This window comes from Sarcophilus harrisii, chromosome 4, assembly GCF_902635505.1.
Source record: "Sarcophilus harrisii chromosome 4, mSarHar1.11, whole genome shotgun sequence".
Classification (NCBI taxonomy): Eukaryota; Metazoa; Chordata; class Mammalia; order Dasyuromorphia; family Dasyuridae; genus Sarcophilus; species Sarcophilus harrisii.
In genome coordinates this window covers 219,606,590-219,627,902 of record NC_045429.1, presented here as the reverse complement: position 1 = coordinate 219,627,902, position 21,313 = coordinate 219,606,590, and the positions used below count along the sequence as shown (strand labels likewise).

At 33.0% G+C, this 21,313-nt stretch overlaps 1 protein-coding gene across 2 annotated transcripts in view; it reads left to right on the top strand.

Annotated features, from left to right (window-relative positions):
• The window catches only part of ORC3 (origin recognition complex subunit 3), a 116,743-nt gene that overhangs the window by 31,227 nt on the left and 64,203 nt on the right, over positions 1–21,313 (top strand). For both annotated transcript variants that reach the window (XM_023503103.2, XM_012549204.3), the window contains exons 8-11: positions 2,671–2,827; positions 4,460–4,573; positions 11,972–12,105; positions 14,492–14,555. In XM_023503103.2, coding sequence (XP_023358871.1) covers positions 2,671–2,827; positions 4,460–4,573; positions 11,972–12,105; positions 14,492–14,555 — 469 coding nt within the window. The remainder of the gene's footprint in view (positions 1–2,670; positions 2,828–4,459; positions 4,574–11,971; positions 12,106–14,491; positions 14,556–21,313) is intronic.

Genomic DNA, 21,313 nt, shown 5'->3' with positions numbered 1-21,313 from the left:
TGAATGCGGACAGATCAACCAAAGGAAAACAAACTAATTCTCTTCCTGTTCCTCCATCCTTACAGGGTAACATACTTTGAGGAAATTTAAAGGAAAGATATTTAAATGTTAAAATGTATTACATATATGTGCAAATCATGAAACAAGGAAGAGAACAGGCAATTCAGGCACCATTAAATACCTTACTGTTGCATGCCAAGTAGCTCATCTCAGTGATTATTTGTGACTCAAAAATCCCATAATCTTTGACTCTCTTTACAAAAAATTTTGATCATATTTTATCAAATACTTGATGTTCATGGCGACTCTTTTATTTAACTAAGGCTAGAACTACCAAAAGTTAATGTAATGAGAAGTTAGAATTAATAGTGGAGGAGAATACAGAAGAGATAGTAGAGTCATTTTATCTAAAATAAAAGCTCTTGTAAATCTAATAACCTCTAAACCTTTTTAGACTAAAATTATTATAGTTTAGTATTATGACTGATAGTATTATGATAGTTTAGTATATATGACTATGATTTTCATAGGCTTGCCTACATATGTAAAACATTTTGTAAACTTAAAGCATTATATAAATGCTAGCTATTATTACTGTTATTAAAGTTATCATCAATAAAAAGTTAAATTGTATTGAATATATGTATATATAAAATACAAGAAATAGTTTAATACCAGAGTTTCAAATTCAAATATAATATCAAGTATCAAACTCAAATAGAAACAAGGGTCACTAAACTATACTTAAAGATCCTTATGGGCCACATATTGAAAGCCACATATTAACATTCTCTCTTTCTTATCATATTTTTATTTATTTTGTTAAATATTTTCCAATTACATTTTAATCTCATTTAGACTGCATTCAGACACAATGTAGACCTGGCTGCAATGTAGCTCATTGGCCTGTGTTTGATACCTCTGCTCTTGGAGACTTTCCTAGGACAGAAGGTATCTACCTACATTGAGAGAGGGAGTTTTCTCATATAGGAATTTTTATGCAGGGGAAATCACAGGTCCAGTTCTGTGCTTCTGAATATTAGAAATAAAGTGATTAAGTTTTTACAGAAAAAAAAAACTTTATTCAAAACCTAACAACATTTTGGGGTATAAATTTATTAAATGTTTATTATTAAGACTGTCAAAAAAAATTAAGGAGATCCTTGATTCGGTTTCTTTTTGACTATCAATTTTATCTTCAGTGTAATTTTTTAAAGCGTTTCACATATCATGTTCAGCTTTCATTTTGTTTTTTCATTTTGTTTCTTGCTTTGAGGAGGCAGTTTACTGCAGCAGTCTTTTTACTGCATTGCTCTTTTTAGCAATGAACTTTGAGTTATAGAACATTAGTTTGAATCCCAATCTGTCACTTAGGTGACTTTGAGCAAGAGATACCACCTCTCTGGACCTCAGTTTCTTCATCTGTAAAATGAGGAGTTGAACTAGATCAGAAGTATCAAATCCATAGCCCCTGAATGTGGCCCTTACCAGCTCAAAATTTAATCTGGAAATATTTAAGAAAGTAAATAAAAATACAATAAACATAGGTAGTATTACATTTTCAAACTAAGTCAATTTGAAGCCTATAGTTATCCTTAAGTATGGATTAGTGGTCCCTGATTTTGTTTGAATTTGAAACCACTGGATTAAATGACCTCTGAGGTCTTTTCTGGCTCTGTTATGATTGAGAATTCACAGAGATATTATTATAAATGGAATTAAAGCCTCGTGAGCAAGTTTAGTAAGAATAAGATCTCCAAAGGGTGCGCCAAAAATTTTTAACTTCATCAACAGGAAATCAATTTGGAGCTGCTTATTATTGTGGAGATTAATTACTTAATCTCTCATTGGGTCACTATCCCAGATTTTTTTTTCTAACTCATTATAAGAAAGTTTTGGTTTTGGTACACAGCAATTATTTCTTCAACTTTTTTGAAAATTTTCAGATGAACTTTAATATTTCCTTCCTTCTTCCCTTTCTCTGTTCTCTCTCAACACAATTTTTCCACTTGAGGTATTACTTTCAGAATTATTCAATAAGGTAGTATAATTATTTACTGAATATCTTCCATATCCACTTGATAAGGTTTTTGTAGTTGGGAACTCTGGCATAATTAAATTTTAAAGAAATTTCCATTAAAATTTGCTATACACACACATGCATAGTCACACATAACCTACACACTCAGTTACTCACATACACATATACATAAAAGATTTCAGTTTTCTCCAATTCTTAGTGACTTCATTTAAAAATTAGAGTTACCTGAGAATAGATCATTTACTTTGTAGCTCTTTGTCACTGAAAGTGCTCTGGCAGTGACTGGATAACCATCTGTCAAGGATATAATAGAATTCTGGCTTTGGGTGGGAATTAGATTATGTGACATGTGAGATCTTTGCTAATGAAATTTTTTGAATCTATTATTGATCTTCCTGGATCTCAGTTTTTTCATCTGCAAAATGAGGAGATAAACCTAATATACTCTTAAGATGCCATCTAGTTTTAAGAAGCTAGGATTTCTTGTTTAAACATGAGAACTTCTATTATTATCCATTATCAGATAAGGTAAGAATATTATACTTTGTCTCATTCAGAAGTATCAAGTACTGAAATATATTTAGCTACTTAAAGACTATTTTTGTTTCCTTTTTTCTCTTGGAATCTAGTCAGTATCTACATGAGCTTCCAATAGTACTTGTTTTTGGAATTGCCACATCTCCAATCATTATCCATCGATTGCTTCCTCAGGCAGTGTCTTCTCTATGTATAGAGCTACTCCAGTCATTGTCTTGCAAGGAACACCTGGCTAAACTACTGGACAAGGTAATTTTTTCCCAGAGAAACCAAGATAGAGTAGCATGGTTGTGCCATGAAAGTGCATATGTAGATGAAGGAATGCTATACATATCTCAAAATAACATTTGAGCATGTTCATTTGTGTAGTTTTGCATAATCCTTTATTAATTTGTGTCAGATTATTTTTGTCTTCAGATAAGAAAAGAAATTTAAGATAAGTCACATCTTTATACTTTCAGTAGTCTATGTAGCTCATGATAAAATTTATTGTATCTGCATATGTATGTGTATATACGTATGCATGTATTTATATAAAGCAATAACTGTTTTGCCTTTTATATAAAATGGTTTAAATTTTTTAGTGAAATCTTTTCTGAGTGCCAACCCTGAAATGGAGTACTACAAATAACTATAAAAATTTTTATTAGCACAGAATTTTGAAAAAAATAATATAGAAAAAAAAAACATAAATGAAACTTTTTAGCTAATTTTACCCAGATCCCTCCACCCCCAAAAAAAATAATAATAAAGATTCTTTGGATCATTAGTTAGGCTTGTAAACAAAGGGGTTTCTGCAGAAATGCTATATATGCTGAATGATTGCTTGTCTTTAGTGAACCAATGATAATTTGATACACTTACTGACTACCTTTACATTTTTTTTCCCAAAAGGAAGACAATATGCATATCTAAATTAAAAAAAAAAAAACATACTGACAGTTTTTCCATTCCTCAAAAATGAAATTGTTTTGCAGTGGCTTTATATACTTGGTTTTGGGTGAGCATGGCTTCTTTCAGTTACTAAATTTCCTTTGAATCATGACGCATAGGGCAAGTTTTCATTTATTCTTGTGTGTGTGTGTGTGTGTGTGTGTGTGTGTGGATGTGTGTGGTGTGTGTGAGTTTGTGTATCTTCACTCTCTCTATATATACACACATATATCTTTTTTCATTGAAAACTATTTGTATTTTTTTATTAATATTATCCAAATATATCTTATATTTGTTCTGATGGTCAGAAGATTTAGCAGTACCCAGGCCATCTATAGTAGAACTTTATTAATTTGCATTAATTATATAAACATGGGGGATGAAGGAAGAAACTATATTCTGTTTTCTGCCATCCAGAGATGAGGTGTAATTTCCTTGTTAATGTCTTGTGTCTGCTCATTTTGGGAAAACTCATTCCATTGTTCTTTATATCATGTTTTTTTCTCTTAGAAATAGAAAAGGCAGGCATCTAATTCTCATAGTAATTTCTCCCATAGTATTGTCAGTCTTAAGAGGGATCTTAGTTACAGAAACTTTCCAAATACTATTCCATTGATCTTCACTTATAGTTTTTTTTAAAAAATATCAACCATCCATTTAACTAAAAGACAACATTTGGAGAAGCAAGAAACAGCATTTTAGTACAGTCTATTTTCTACAGGATTAATAAACTTCTTTCATTGCTTCTAAGACTGTACTTTGGAAAGGGAGCTTTTGTCTTCTGCTTAAGGAATGAAACTAAGAAAAAATTGACATATATTTGACCCAACAGAGAATTAGTTAATCTGTAGTGTTCACCCCTCAGAAATGTCACTTTATTGTAGTATATTTTTTAATAGATTTTCTCTTTAAATTAATAACTAAGGTACTTTTCCATTTTTCTTTCAGTTACTTCTTACAACCCGGTTTCCCTTTAAACTCAATGAGAAAGCATTGCAAGTTCTGACCAATATATTTCTATACCATGATTTTTCAGTTCAGAATTTTATCAAAGGACTCCAGGTAAGAGAACATTAAAGAAATTTTAAGTACACTAATCTGTTGTTTTGTTTTTAAAGTAAAAATGTTTTACTTTAAATAAAGATCATACAATGATAACTTTTGAACAGATTTTGTCAAGTTATATTGTTCTGAAATCTTATGCTTATTTATTGCTGGATAGTGTTTAAAAATAACTTAAACATGTATTTAAGTAAAATTAAGACAAAAAAACCCTACATTTAAAATAGAACATTTTCTTGCTATTTAAAAGGATCATATTATATTCTGTTTCCTGATAAAATACTGAAAATATCTTATTGTTTTGTGAATGATATGATTTAGGTTCTGGTTTTGCTATTTACCAGTTATATATAACCATGGGCAAATCAGATAATTTTATGAGCTGTTTCCACAATGACACAAAGATAATTCCTGTTCTTATCTCATTGCCATTGTTAGGAAAACGGTTCTCCATAAATCTTAAACACTAAACATGAACTACTAGTTGTAGCTGTTGCTAATTCCCTATCTGACCTTTGAAAAGTTATCTAACCACTCTTGAGTTCCTATTTCCTGAGGAGGAACATGAGGGGATTAGACTGCATGATCTCTAAGGTCCCTCAGATCTAACATTTTGTGATTTTATGTCTTTTAAACTGAAGTTATTATCTACCCATGACAATAGAACATGTATCTTGAATGATTTTTCAACTAGTTTTCTATGATGCCTCCAAAATCCTTTTCCCCATTCTGTCTTGTTGACCAATGACACTCTGATAGCAAGATCGTTGGCTAAAATGCATTCTTTTGCTACAGAGCTTATAATTAGCATGTATAAAAAGTGAACTCAAGAAATTACTTTCATTTGGCAGCATGGAACAATCAACTTCCAGCACATTAGATATTAAAACATACTTGAAAAGTCACTTAGTTTGTTAAGCAAGTTTGAGGTTCCTATAGTAGTGCCGCTTCTGCTGCTGACTCATTGAAGTCCCTCATTTTCTTTGGTCTTCAGTTTCTTCATGCTAAAAAATATTCCTTACATTTAATCAAAACAACATAATATCAATGTAAGAGACAACTGATAGTTGAAAATTACTTTGAAATAAAACTAAATATTAATAATGAACTTTTATTTCTTATTGGGGAAAAATAATGTGTAATTGAAATAATTAGAGCCTGGCTGTTTCTGATAGAGTCTTACAGGATTTTTTGAGTAATTGGTGGGGTTATCATTTATATTCATGATTTAGTTTCAGCTTTTCAAGCTCTGGAATTTAATTTTCTCTGTTATTCTATAATAATCAGACTCTGGAGAATTAACTCATTAATTATTATTCAGGACTCCTCCTTCCTGTTTTTAAATTAAGTTAGTAGTCTGAAGGTTTTTGGTGGCCACAAAAACCATAACAAAGGGAATATTAATCTTGTAGAATATTGTGTGCAGATTTTTAAACCACCTGGATAATTATCCCTGTTTCTCTGCAGTTTACTTTTCTAGTAATCAGGATTTTTGATACCCCTGGATATGACTTTTCTTCCTGTAGACAATGTTAGATAAAGACTGCCAAATTCTTTGTTTCATATTTTTTCTTTTGCTCAGTTAACAGCAGTGGCTATCATTATAACATTGTCATTAATTTTAAAAATCTGTTTCATTGATATCTTTTGTTTTGATAGCACTCTTTTTTTATTCTCTATCTGTGTGAGACTGTAGTGATCACAAAAACAATAAGAGACTCTCAGAGTAAGAAAAAAAAAGCAAAAAAGGTTTTAATATGATCTAGTGAGAAAATGGACATCTCATAACTGACAAGGTATTTGTCAATAAAAGGAGTGCAAAGTAAAAACTGCAAAACACAAGATTAAAAATCCTGGTAAGAAATTCCCACTCTCCTGCCTGGTCTTTTTTCCCCAATGTTTGGGGAACTCTGGGCTTACATTCTAACATAGGAAATGTATCCCAGAAATAAAAGAATAAATTGCCTTTAAAAGAAGTATTTAAATGCTAATTAAGAGGTGGTAGGAAAATGGAGGGGACAAATCCCTGTAAATTTTTTTTAGCTGTAGCTCTACTTGTCATTATAAAGTCTCAAGTCACAATTAAGGTATAGTTTAAGGCTATGTTCCCTATAATGTCTTCACCCAGTTTATCTCATAGACCATTCCTCTCACTTCCTGTCTCTTACAGTTTTCAAAAAAAAAAAAAAGTGCAGCAAAACTAATTGGCATATTGTAAAGAATCTGCTGTTATATATAGCAGTAATATCACATAGAAACAATAGTCTCTAAACTGTCCAAAAGGATTCCTGCAGACTGTGGCCTTGGAAAACCACTAATTAATTTATGTTCCATTGTATTTTTATTTATTTGTTACCCATTTCCCCAGTTATATTTAAATCTGGTTCAGCTTTCCCTTATCTCGTCCTCTATCTTCTATTAAGATTGAGAAAATACATAATGATAAAATAATGCTTGGTACTCATATGAATTTGTAGTATCTTTGCAATAATTCCTCATCTCTAGGGATAATAAAACCCACAGTTTGAGAACCATTGATAAAGGGGGAGAAAAGGAATAATAATGCAGTATTCCACTTCATCCTCCCTCATTTCTATAAAGGAAAAGATCTCCCATATCTCCTCTTTGGGGCCAAATTTTTTTTGATTTATGAGACATCCCTTTAAATATATGCATACCTTTGTTGAGGTATGAGAACTGAGGGTTGAGAGATCTCCTTACAGCAATGGGATCCCCTTTGGCTGGTCGCAGGTTTTTCGAAAGAATTTGCAAACCCCAATAAATACAGGTCTCAGGTATGTGGCAAGAATGGGTTTATTTATTCTAAGAAAACAGTATATGCTAAGAAGACAGCTTTCATAGTGGGCAAGATCTTGTTAGGACTATTTTTGCAAAGATGGGTTTATACTGGGAAAAAAATATCTTCATCAGTGAACAAAATCTTGTTACGACTTCTGCAAAGGTTTACACTGAGAAAGACCCAGCAGGCTAAGTCCAGAAGGGCATTAGCAAATATTTGAGGGTTTAGAGTTGTCTTTTATTATTAGCCTTCTGAGGTTTGAGGCTGAGGTTAGAGGCTGGGGATATTAAGAACTAATTTTCAATTCAATAGGCTTTGCTGATTATACCCCAGGCCAAGATCTCCAATTGAATGAAATTATTTATCTGGGAGTTTCCCTCATGGACGGAAGGGTGGGCCGCTCCCATAGGCCTGGGAGAGTTTGAGACTCAGAACCACCCTTCCCCCACAGTTTACATCAGGGCCTTTTTAACCCTTCTCTCACAGATTAAAGGGGATGCCATTTACATCACGTTCACATGATAGTGGTTCTATTATTCTTATTGACTATAAATGCAAAAAAAAAAAAAAAAAAATAGAACTTGGTTCCTATATGGGATCCTTGCAAGTAATTCCTTTCCCCACTTCCCCATTCCCCGCATAGGCCAAAAGATTTCCATATAGAAACAAATGTTATAGAAGAAAACATACTATATTTTAGTTCAGTGGACTTGAATTTGAATTCTGCTTCTGAAAACTGGTTCTACTACTTAGGATTTCAGTTACCATAAGCAATCACTACACCTCTCTGAAACTTAGTTTCTTGATCTTTAAAATGAGAAAGTTAGATTAGGTTTATAAAGTTTCTTTAGTCCTAAAGTCTTATGATTTTGTGGATTAATAGTTCCATATGGATCATTATCTGGTAAGAGCACTGTCACAGTCATAACTGATTCAAGTTAATACATGATAAGTACAGAAGTGAAAAAAAAATTAGAACCCTTTTCAAGTCTGAGGAACAGAGGCTCATTACCATCTTGGGGGAGAAGGCCTGGAAGGAGGAAAGGAGGGAGACATATTGCTACAAAGGGGTATCTGAGTTTGGCATTCCAGACATAAGGCATAGTGTAAGCAAAGATAGTAAATCATAGAATGTACACAGGAACTGACAGTTTTTTCATATTAGCATAATTATAGGGTCCCAAAAGTCTAGTGTAGTTTTAAGCTATTAACACTTAAACTGCTTTATGTTATTGGGACATCCCACATATGAAAACAAGAACAATGAGATAAGACTGGAGAAGATCTATTAATGCAAGATTGCAAAATATCTAAAGTGTGAGAATAAAGAGTGAAATTTTACTTGATAATAGTAAGCAGCCACTCCTCCCTCCTCCCTCCCCAGGCACTTGGGGTTAAGTGACTTGCCCAAGGTCACACAGCTAGGAAGTGTTAAGTGTCTAAAGCCAGATTTGAATTCAGGTCTTCCTGACTTCAGGGTTGATACTGTATCCACTGCATCATCTAGCTCTCCCAGCCACTATTATTTTTTAAATAAAGTTACATAAAAAGATCTTTTTCCTAAGAAGATTAGTCTAGTAGTATTACAAAAGGTAGATTGGAAGGATGAGGAAACAGAAAAACTTGTCAAGAGCCTGTAAGCTAGATGAATGGTTATAAAAACCCATAATAGATTGGTGGCAATGAGAAGGATGGAATCATCTTGTTCAGGGAGAAACTGAGATTCACAGAGGTTGTGACTTCATTCATATAGTTAGTACCACAATCAAGATTTGACAGTAGGTCTATTTATTCCAAATACAATGTTTTTTTCTGTTTACTGGTGGTTCCCAAACTGTGGGTTTGTATCTCTGGAGGAACAAGTAATTATTGCAAAGACACTACAAATTCACATGTGTATCAAGTATTGTTATTTTGTCATGTATTTTTTCAATAAAGAGGAGTGTTTATAAATGAGATTGTAAAAGTAGAGCCTGTAGTCATCTTCCATTGTTATTTCTCTCACTATCATTCTCATATTCAGTGCCTCTGCTGCAACAATCATAGTTCAAGTCTTTATTTCTGCTTGCTTGGACTATTTCAGTAGCTTCAACCTTCCTCCTTCCAGGATCAGCCTCTCCAAGTCATCCTCCACATTGCTGAGTACAGAAATTTTTTTAAAAAAATATTTATTTTCTCTTCTATATAGAAAGGTTTCTTTTTTTTTTCCCCTGAGGCAATTGAGGCTAAGTAACTTGCCCAGGGTCACACAGCTAGGAAGTCTTAAGTGTCTGAGGTCAGATTTGAACTCAAGTTCTCCTGACTTTAGGCCTGGGTGCTCTATCCACTGTGCCACCTAGCTGCCCAAGTACAGGAGTGAATATAATAGTTTTAGGACACAAGTTCAGATCCTCCTTTGGATAACTTAATAGCTGTGTGACCATTGGCAAGACACTTAACTTTCCTGAATCTCAATAACCTTGTCTGTGAAATAATACTTAGCTCCTACCTCACAGCATTGTTGTGAGGCTCAAATAAGATGATTTTATATATAATATATGTATATATATACATTTATTTATTTATATAATTTTATATTATATTTATAATATAATATATAATATTCTTATTTATATTTATATAATATATAATATTCTGTGGTGTCATTGATTTGGGAATTCCTGCCAATTCTATAGACCACAGTTGACATTTACTTATTAATCCTATGTGATTTTTGTCCATTTTTTCTCAAAATACAGATCCACACAAAGTTTGGGAGTTTTTCCTTACTTTCTTGCATTGAGAGGGAAGTAGTGGGATGCTTTATTTGTCAACCTGTCACCCATCACTTTTGTCACTTGACTAGCCCAGAAAAAGAAGACTCTTTTTCTTTCAGCAATTTCTTGATGATGTACTTTTGTTCTTCAGAGTTCCTCATTAGTTACATATTACAGAACTCACATCTACCATGTGGTACTCTATGATGCTTATTTTTAGTTCTTCTGAGACAGTGTTATTCCATGGCTTGCTGCCATATAAGAATACTAATCAAAGTCAATAAAAAATGTTTCCACATTATTTCTACACTTGGTCTTTCCTTCATGGATGGATTGATGAGATTCCTTTGAGTGAATACAGATCTCTTTTAGGAGTCCCTTTAGTGTGTAGGGGCTTAATGCAATCAGCACAATGACATTTGCAACCAAGAGCATCTGGAAAATCTCACTATCCATAGAGAATCCTTCCTTGATTAGACTATGCTGGATCTCTTCCAGCAGTGAATAATTGCTTTTGGCAAACATATAGTACATCTCTCTGTTTTATACCTAGTTTGATATTTTGTTATCAGAGTGTCATTGAAAAGGATTTTTTCTATATCTTCTAAGGAAAGCTGTGATTTTGTTATATAGATAGGAGATCCCTTCTTGTAAATAAGCTTATAAGGCAGCACTTTATTATCCTTATTAAAATGTTTTTAAAAAATAATCATTAAACAATAAGTATGATAGGGTCTAAAATTCTCTGCATCTTTTAGTTAATTGTAAAATGATAAAGATGTATTTGAATGCTGACTATTACTTCTGAAAGCTTGCCTATTCTCCATTAATGTCCTTATTTAGGGAGACATCCTTATTCATATAGAGTTAACACATATTTATATAGGTAAGAAAATAGGAATATAGATTGATAGTTATTGATGTTTTCTTGATAGTTTTTATTAGGTGGCTTCTATAGGGTCACAGTCAGTGGGGAAACTCTGGGTGAGGTTTAAGACCCTTCAGCCCAGAGGGAACCTGCTGACAAGGTCTGGTTCTGCTCCCCTTCTCCCCTAAGGGCTCTAGGCTTTCCTGAAAAGTGGGAGGAGGATGGCAGTGACAATTTGTGTCGAGATTGAAGCAGAATTATAGCAGGTGGTACCAGGTGGCAAATTATATAGCAAGTTGTTTATGTGGTCCCACCTGCTCAGGGTTGTTTTTATTACATTATAAAAAGGGGAAAGCCCTTGAAATAAATGGACTCCATTTTTCCACCCTCCTCCGGAGTCCCGCCTCATCACTTCTTCACTAGGAAGGTATATTTTAATCACCCCAGTGTGTGGGCTCTAGAAAGCAACGGTATGTTTTGTCAAACCAACTTGGGGGCTCTAGAAAGCAGGACACAACAGTGGCTGACAATTTCTAACCTTGTTCTCAAAATCTGGGTGTATATACTATACACTGTTCAAATCTCTTTATTCAATGACTATAATACCATTAATAACATTCCACACAAATGCACAAAACATATATACGTATGTATTTGTATCTGAATAATGTGTATAAGCTCATAAGTCTAATCTAAAAATATTTACATGAGTATCTCACAGGGAGGAAGGTCCTGCTAGTAGAGTTGGTACCTGAAGGTTACATGATTTGTCCAGAGCCATCCATTTATTATGTATCAGAGATAGGACTTGAGCCTGATAACCACCATATTAACTTCATAAATATTTTAGGTTTTTTAAAAAATTTTTTAATGTTTTTGCCCTGTCCTTCTCCCCCCCCCCCCCCCCCAAATGAATTGATATATGACAAAAGATTTGCTGTTAAGACATTCCAAATATCTTCTCTTTCTTTCAGCTGGCCATATTAGAACATTTCTATTCCCAGCCACTCAGCATTTTGTGCTGTGATCTCCCAGAAGCAAAGAAAAGAATACATTCTTTATCAGAAGACCAATGTGAAAGTATTCGGCGCCTTCCCTCTTTTATGAGGTAAAAAAGAAGTGCATGTTTAACACTTCTGTATGATTCAAAAGATCTATAGTTTCGTTATAGATGCTCTCAAGACTGTAACCTCTCTACCTTACACTCTATATATATGTTTCTTGTCTATTGACATGTAAGCCTTTCTATACATTGTCTTATCACCACATCTAAAATATTCCAAAAAGCATAATTATAAAAATATCTCCTTTTTGCACTTTGGAAAACCTCTTAATTTACTACACAGTTCACTTTTTAGTAGTCTAGCCTATAGTTCTAGGATTTGTTATACCTCATAAAATCACAAAGGTTATTAAACATAGCTGATTTATACATCTCTAGAACATATAGCAAGTAAAGCTGTGGTTAATAATGGTAAAGTTATGGAATCTTAGCACTTAGATGAAGTGACCACAACTCCTTCATTTTACTACATTAGTAACTTGATTTTTATCATTTCTCATGGTCTTGGGATTATAGAATCATAGATCTATAGCGGGAAGGGACCCAAGAAATCAGCCCTTCTTCAACCTCCTCCTACCATTTTAGATATGGAAACTTACGTATCCATGCTCTGTTTACTATACCTGTTCTCCAATTAGTGAGTGAGAAGGCTCAGGGAAACTGAATTGTGCTAATCTTATTCACAGGAGACTGATTTATAAAACCAGAGTGGCAAATCATTAATTTACCATGAAAGGTACTTACAAGAGAAAGCTAATAAATAATCGTAAAGGTCAGTCAGTGTGAAATTAGAGAAGAGGGAAGAGTTGTCTGGTTTTAAAAGATACTAAGAAATTAGATGGTTTAGTGGATAGAGCAAATGGACCTGGACTTGGGGAGTCCTGAATTCAAATACAGATATGTGATTCTCAACAAGTCATAACTTCTGTTTGTTACAGTTTCCCCATTTGCAAAATGGAGATAATAATAGCAGTTTTTAAATTAAGATGTGAGGATAAAATGAGATAATATTTATAAAGTACTTTTTAAATCTTAAAGTGCTGTATAAAAGCTATTAACGTTTCTTTTTATGTAGATGAATGGTAAAACATGAAGAATTATTCTTAATTTAACTTAACATTTTTCTAGTGACTAGAATACTTGTCTAAATAATGTCTCTCCTTTGAACAGTTTAGTATTTGTTTTTAGAATCCATAAAATCAGAATTCTTCTATTATGACATTATTGCTTTGTTCCTATTACAGTTAATTAAGTCACAGTTTATTTTATATAAATTACATTTCAGAACACTTGAGAGTTTTTTTAACTTCTTAAATTTCATTATAAACGTTATCAATGTCAAAGCAAATATAAGGAATAAAATTTCTAATATATTCCACTGTACATTTTATCTTGATTTTTTAAAATTATTATCTTTTATTTTTGTATTACCTTCATTTCCCAATAGTTCCCTCCCCCACCCAGAGGGGACAAATTTTTTTTTGTAAAGGAAGAGAGAAAAATTCAACAAAAGTAATCCACTAACCTAACAATGTATGCAATGTTCCATATCATCTGTATCTCTGCTAAATAAAGAAGGGCGGAACATTTTTTTATTTCTTCTTCAGGAATAAGTTAACTTTCTGTAATTACACAAGCTATAACTTCAGTTTTCATAATCATTGTTACTCTGTATATTTTATCAAATTAGAACTAAAATACATTTTTTAAAAATGTCTATTCATTGTTTTCTGAGCCTATCTACATTTTGTTTACATTGGTTTTGTAAATATGCTCTTCTAATTTTGTCTTGATTTGCATCATTTCATATAGATATTTTCCCTTGGTAAGATTTAGAGAAAAAGTTATCTTAAGAGACACATTTAAGACACATTTAACTCAGCAGCGACATATTTATGAACAAAATGATAGACTCTTATGGTTCTCAGAGGTGAAAGGGATTTCCAAGATCATTTAGTACAACTGTTTCTAATAAGAATTTCTCTGATAGCGTTGCTAAGAATAATCAGTTTGCTAAGCAGAAAATATCAGAAGCATCTACTCTCTCATTTTGGGTACCAGATTTTATTAATGTAGCTTTAGAGCATGGTAGCTCTTTTGAGTAGTAATGTGTCAGGTAACTAGGTAACTCATATTGATTGGTTGCATTTCCAAATGGATGATTCAGTTCCTTTTATGCTGATTCATGTTACTTTTCATTTTGGACAGTTGTATTTTTTCCCACCTTGCCCACAAATTCTCTGGTGAATGCACTATGCTTCGAATGTAGGACTTATGAAATCTTGACCATCATTTTGGATTTTAGGAAGAAATAACCTGTTTGTTGATATTAAACTAGGAAGAATTTGGGGTCCTTTTAGTGACAGTTTCTGTTTATTTTTTATATGATGGTTTTCTGGGTATGTGTGTATGTCTCATGTGCTAATTTCAGGTACGTAGAGAAGCAAACTCCAGAAAAACAAGTTGCGTCATTGACTGATGAGAGATTTCTAAAGGTAAGAGTGGGGGAAAAAAACAACTTTGTTAATATTAAAATTTGTTTTAGCTCTGTTTTTCTGCAAAGAATTTAGGAAGCAAAATTTTGTAGGTCAGATTTTATTTAGTTCATTTCCCAAATTAGCATAGTGTGGTGCGCTTTGTGTTTCAGCTTTTTATAGTGGATTTATTACTTAAATATTAGTTTATGATGATAAAAAAGGTGGATGAGAAATTATTTTATTGATTTTCTTCTAGTGTGTTCTGAAATGACTATTAAATCTTAGTGTGATGGTCGCATAGCAGTTTTAGAATCTGTAGGTAGTCTTATTTTAAAATTTCTTTGCAAGGTTCATCACAGCACAAAACAAACCAAGAAGCTCAAGTGTCATACTCTTACTTCTGCAAAATAGATATAATATCAGAGATGATATAATGGGGCTTTAGGAAATTATGAACTAAAGAACATTACATAAATGGGAGCTTTTATTTATAGGTTCTTTTAATTATGTTTATACTCAATACTTATATGTAATTTATTCTCATACATTTCTTTGGAAAAGGAAACTTGACATGTTACATGTTGTAGAAAACTAGATATTAGTTTTATGAATAATAATTTTTTTGAATTAGAACTATGATTTCAGCTATGGAAGGAACTTCTAGTGAGGAAAACCCTCTCTACCCATGCAGATTTGCTCCTACTGTACAAATCTTAGTCTTAGATTGTTGTCTGTGTCATTGAAAGCAATCAGAATTAGACTTGAACTCAGTTCATCCTTACTCTAAGATCAGCTCTTTATCTATTATGTGACCATGCCTCTCCTGAAGACTACACAGTGTGAAGTCCAGACTAGCTCCCTGGAGGCCTCAGAATCAGCCAGAGTCAAGATAAGCAAAAGTCCTTGGTCTTTAGGGGGAGAAGTGAAGGGGATGGACAAAACTGCCACAAACTCTCCACCAACCTCCTTTCTCTTCGACCTCCTCCAAAGAGACTCTGGCTTGTCTTACTCCACCCCCTAATTCCTTCTACAATTATCTGTATACACCAAAAGTTTGAGCCAGCACAGAATAATGCTTTTCCAAGCATATGCTAATAGAATATTGTCCAATAAGTAATTAGTCTTAAGTGCTCGGTTGTCTGATTCCAGTGCACCTATTCAGTTTCAGCCCTTTATAATACAAGGTTCCCAAAAATTCTTAATTCAGTTTTAATTTTTAATAGCATAAAGAATTTTGAATTCTATTTCAAGAACTTGGATAGAATAATGTTATAAATAACAGTTAAGGAAAAAAGTCTTAAAAAATTTTTTGCACCAAATAGTAGTTTTCTTCTAAAAGCAAACAATATTCTGGGAACAGGGAAACCTATTTACTAGTTCTGTGACCTTACATAGTCATTTAAAACTTTCTGTGCCTTATTTTCCTCATATTTAAAATGAAAGGACTGGACAAAATAGTCTTCTAAGGTCCCTTTCAGCTTTAAAATTCTGCTATTCTTTGAAAGTATTGAAATAATGCTTTATTATTTAAATATTATTATTTTTATCATTTTTAAAATTTCAAGTTCCAAATTCTCTCTTTTCTAATTCTCTGATACCTCCATAGAAATCAAGTGATCTGATGTCAATTATACATGTAAAATCATGCAAAACATTTCCACCATTTTAGCTATGTTTTTTAAAAGGCAATAAAAATAAAGTGAGAAAATTATTTTAAAATTTGTTCTCAGTTCATCATTTCTCTATCTGGAAATGTATATCATTTTTAAAAGTTATGAGCCTTTTGGGATTCTTTTTTTTCTTTGATCACTTTGAGAGAGAGTCTACAACTGTACCAAGAGTTTGTTTATGTACCTATTTTTCCCTTATCCTCTGTAGAATTTGTCATTTCTGTTAGTTGTGAGATTGGACCTCAGAGTTGTTTCACTTTGCATTTCTCTATTAGTGATTTAGATAATTTATTCATATGACTAGTTTTGATTTTTTCTTCTGAAAACTACCTGTTCATATCCTTCAACCTTTTATCAATTGGGGAATGATTTTTATTTTTACAAATGTTATTCCGTTCTTTCTATATATGTCAGAAATGGGGCCTCTATTAGAAAAACTCACTGTAAAAAATTTTAATATTACTTTATTGTCTGTGCTATCTTTTAGCAAAATATAATTTCTTTAATTCATTTCATTATATCTATTTTTGATTTTTGCTACGTCTGAGAACGTGATTGTTATCCTTGCCTTTTTTACTTCAACTAAAACTTGTTAGATTCTACTCTTAAACTGGAAAAATAATTCAGCATGATCTTTTTGTTGGCTTTGCTACTCCAAAATCTGATTTGAGGAGTTATTTTAAAAGTTATTTGGAAGGGAATGTTAAGAGAGTTCAACTTGGTTCCTGGTTCTAATCCAGCATCTTGACTCCAGCCAGATAATGGTTTATTGAAGAAGGTTACTGTTACAGAATTTTCACAGGAGTATAATGGAAAACACTTAATGAATTAGGCTCATTAATGGTTTTAATTAATCTTTTATAGTTCTCTGAGAACCTCACCTCAAACCAAGGTAAATTATAGAGGTAAAAATATATTGGAAACTGTCTAAAAAATAAGTGTCAGAGATATCTGTGAGTATTTTAAGAATGGTTAGATTAGCCTCCAGCTGAAGTGTCTAGTAAAACTCTAATAGTTAGAAGGTTTTACTGCTACAACTTTCTATCTAAGCATACTTTCAGAAGAATAGAAAGAATTTTAAATACCCATTAAAACATTGAGGTGTCAGAGAAAGGAAGGCCCTGGTACTTCTGTTTATCATTAAATCATTTTTAAATAGCTCTCTAGCACATATTCTTACATATTGTTATTGCTAGCACTTACAAACTTTTCTTTTGAAGCTTTCTTTTGAAAGCTTTTTACTATTGATCTATCTCCATTTGTACTTGAAGGGCTTGCTTGTTCTATTGGGCTCCAAAATATACAACTATGAGCAATGAATTAAAAGGCAAATTAAGATTTTATATTAGAAAGGGGGAAAAAAAGAATTAAATAATTAGAACTATGCAAAAGAAGAATGAATTGCCTCTGAAGGTAATGGGTTTTCCTCCTGGATATCTTCTAGAGAGACTGACTACTTGTGGTTTTATGCAAAGATTGTTTTTGCACTATCACTTGGACTAGATAGACACTGAAGTCTCTTCTAACTCTAAAATACAATGATTCTATGTTGTGTAACATAGAAGAAGCTCAAGAGGTACAATTTCTTAAAGGGAACACAACCCTTTTCACATCCCTGGGTAATCTAGACAAAGGACCTCAATCCTGAGTAGAACACAATGAGCTTCCCACTTAAGTGAGATCTAAACTAGTTTATGGAGAAAATTAATCTAATCTCATTATCAGCAATGTCCTTTAGATGCTTGCTGAATATTCTATAAAGGGCTGATCTCTGAATGAAGAAATGGGAAAAAATTCCACATTTCCCAATAGTAAATGGTTATAATATAAAAGAGAAATAATCATTTCTCCCAATTGCTATCGATTCAGTATACTTATAATTATGTTGCCTCATGAAAAGTTTCACCTTTTGACATGTATTAACATATTTTACTCAAAAAAGAATATGATTTTGGAATATATTTTGTCATGGAAAAAATTATATAATTCCAATATTTATTTCCAGCCTTAAACAAAAGTCAACTTCACATTATTAACAAGAAGAAATTTAAGTATAAAATATGTAAATTTGTAAATTTAAATGTAAATATAAAATATGTAAATATAACCAGAATTCTTAGTGATTTCTAGTTAAGAATGAAAGGCTCAGATCATTAGATATTTATTGAATAGTGAGCAAAATGACATAAATTGAACATAATTATACAGTTTTAGAGATTACATGTATGAATGTGTATGTACATATAGATACACAAGACTAAGGGGCAAAGACTTATCAATTCATAGATTCATAAACCAAAACAGCTAGAGATTAATCTGTGGAATTAATTCCTGAGGAATTAGAGAGGTTTGGCTATAGGCATATATTGAGTTCAAATATAAAGTAATGCACAGTATTATTAAATGCCATATGCCATATTAGAGTCTGGATCCCCAAAGCAAAAACTCCAAGAGGAAGTATGCAAAATATCTGCTCAAAGGCTACAAAGAACTGTGCCTAAGGCAAAATCACTTTTGGGTAAGGAATTGCTCAGAATATAGTTTCATTTGGAGTTACCATGGAGTCAAAGTAGCTTTTTCATTAGAAGGTAAGATAATTAAAAGTGGCTTATTACAGAAACAGGGAGTAAGGAAGACATGTACTTGGGCTAAACCCTGTGCTTGCCCAATATTAGTTATGTTTTTGTGGCTCAAGTGAACATTGGACCTAATCAAAAATAATGGTATCATCAGGCAGGAGATTTTCAATTCTACAGCCATTTATTAAGCATCTACTATATGCAAGGAACTGTGCAAAGTAAAATGTTATCTCAGGTTTGAACAGTCTGTTTTATTCATTTTAATCATGTTCTACTGTTGAGGTCTAGATTTGGGGTACCCAAATGAAATTAGGGTTTAGTTGAGGTCTAGTGACAGGTTTGGGGTACAGGGAATCAAGAAAAGCTCCCCTGCAATCGCCCCCCCTTCCTCCCCCCCCCAGTTTGGCGCAAGGATACAGTGGTAAATGAGGTCTATTAGCGGCACGAGCCCCCAGTAAAGGCATTTATTGGCCCGAGAGCTAGATTGATAAAACAGGTTTATTATTGGGTTTGGAAGTAAGGAGATAGGTGAAGGTAGAGATAGGAAGGGCACCGGACAGAGAGTCCAGTGAACAGAGGGTCCTCACATGGCTAGCATGTTTGGGATCTCTGCAAAGAGGGGGTCCCAGCATGTCCGTTTTATAATGGGAGATTTAGCTTGAGGGGCTTTTGGTTGTAGCCCCAAAGTTGGCTCAGATCCTGGTGGGGCTGGGAGAAGCCTGGATATTCTATTGGAATACAAAGGGACCAGGATTTGTGAGTTAAAGGGTAATTACATTCACTAGGAGGGGGTGGGAATCTAGAAAGGAATCTTTCCCACATCACTACCACCCTTGATAATGAACAATTCTCCCTCATTTTGCTCAATGAACTTTCCTTCTCCAGCTTATTTTATAGATGAGGAACTCCCTCCTAGAATCCCTCTCTTCCTTCATGACTCAGTTTGAATGCCATCTTCTGTATGTAATCTTTTCTCATTTCATTTTATTCTTATTCTTCTCTCTAATGTTGCCTTTCATTTGCTTTATATGTATCTTTGTCTTAAGTTTGAAAACTTATCTCAGAAGAGATTCTGAATGGTAAAGTTCTATACAGTGTAAGTTAGCAATCTTTTCAGCTATTTTTGTTGCCAGGTGGAAAACTGAGGTATATTCAGAAAGGACAGAGTCCTTAGTCATAACCTGGTGTCAGGAAGGAGAAGGCCCTTGCTATAAAGATGTGTGGTTCCCAATTTTTCCCTTACTCTCTATATTTTCTCAGTCAAGGACTTGAAAATTAGGTTCAGGTAGTCTCAATTTTGTAATTCTGCTCATGTTTCTAAGGAGATTACTTGTACCCATTTCTAAGGAGAAAACAAACCAAAAACAGCATAAGAAGGTGACAAAGATAAGGTCCAACAATCAAGTTTTATGATAGTGAGAGATACTAAATCAGGAACAGTCAGGGAGGATACATACACACTAGGTGGTTTATTGATATTCTGGATTGTATCCAATTAGGCCACTAAATGTGAAGAAAGTAGAGTGAATTTTTATTGCATACTTACCTGGATCAAGCAGAACCAGACTTTGGGGACAAGTGCAAGGGGACTTTGAACATGAAGTATGAGTCAAGGTTTAGTACTAGTGGTTAACTAATGAATATTGGGGGAAATTAACAGTTAATTGATATCCAAGCTCCCTGTCTGGAGGGGAAGGGGGAAGAGAGAACATTGGGCACTTAATGTTGGTCTTATTCTGACCAGTATGAATTAGGATTTTTTTCCACAAGGCTTTTTTCGTTTAAGCTTTGTGATTTTTTATAATTTTGAATACTGTATGTCTATTTGTATACTGTCTGTACCCATTAAAATGTAAACTCCTTGTAGTCAGTTTAGCCACACTTAATAGTAAGCTTGTTGATTGATTTTTTTTTTTTTTTTTTTTATCAATACAATGAGATTTCTGCAGTCAGAGTTTATGAACCCCTAAAGGGTCTGTGGATAGTTTTCAGCAGTGCCATGAACTTGGGTCAAAAAAAATTTAAATCTTTATTTTTACTTACTTCTAATTGAAAATTAACATTTCCTTCAATTATTTTAAAAACATTCTGGGAACAAGTTTCACCAGACTGCTAAAGGGTAAGAAAAAGATAATCCATATGCTAAATTTAGAAAGTAAGCCCCAAAAGACTGAGTAAACTCTTTAAGGTTAGGAACTGTTTGGATTTATCCCCAGCTAAGAACCCATTAGATTATACATAGTAAGGACTTTAATACTATTGGATTATGAAATTAGCCAGTAGAAAACCAGAAAAGTAAGTAGATAATGAGATTTTATTTTATTGCCTTGTACTATTAACTTTTCTTATGTATCTTAACTGTCCAACTAGATTGTAAACTTCTTGAGAACAGCTAGGTCTTTATATTCTTTTTGATTTATAAGTGAGAAAAGTATGGAATATAATTAGTATTTTCACTTAGAAGAAGGAAAAGTAGAACCTAATAAATAATGTTTATCTTGAGAATCACTGGCATGAAAGAGTCCTA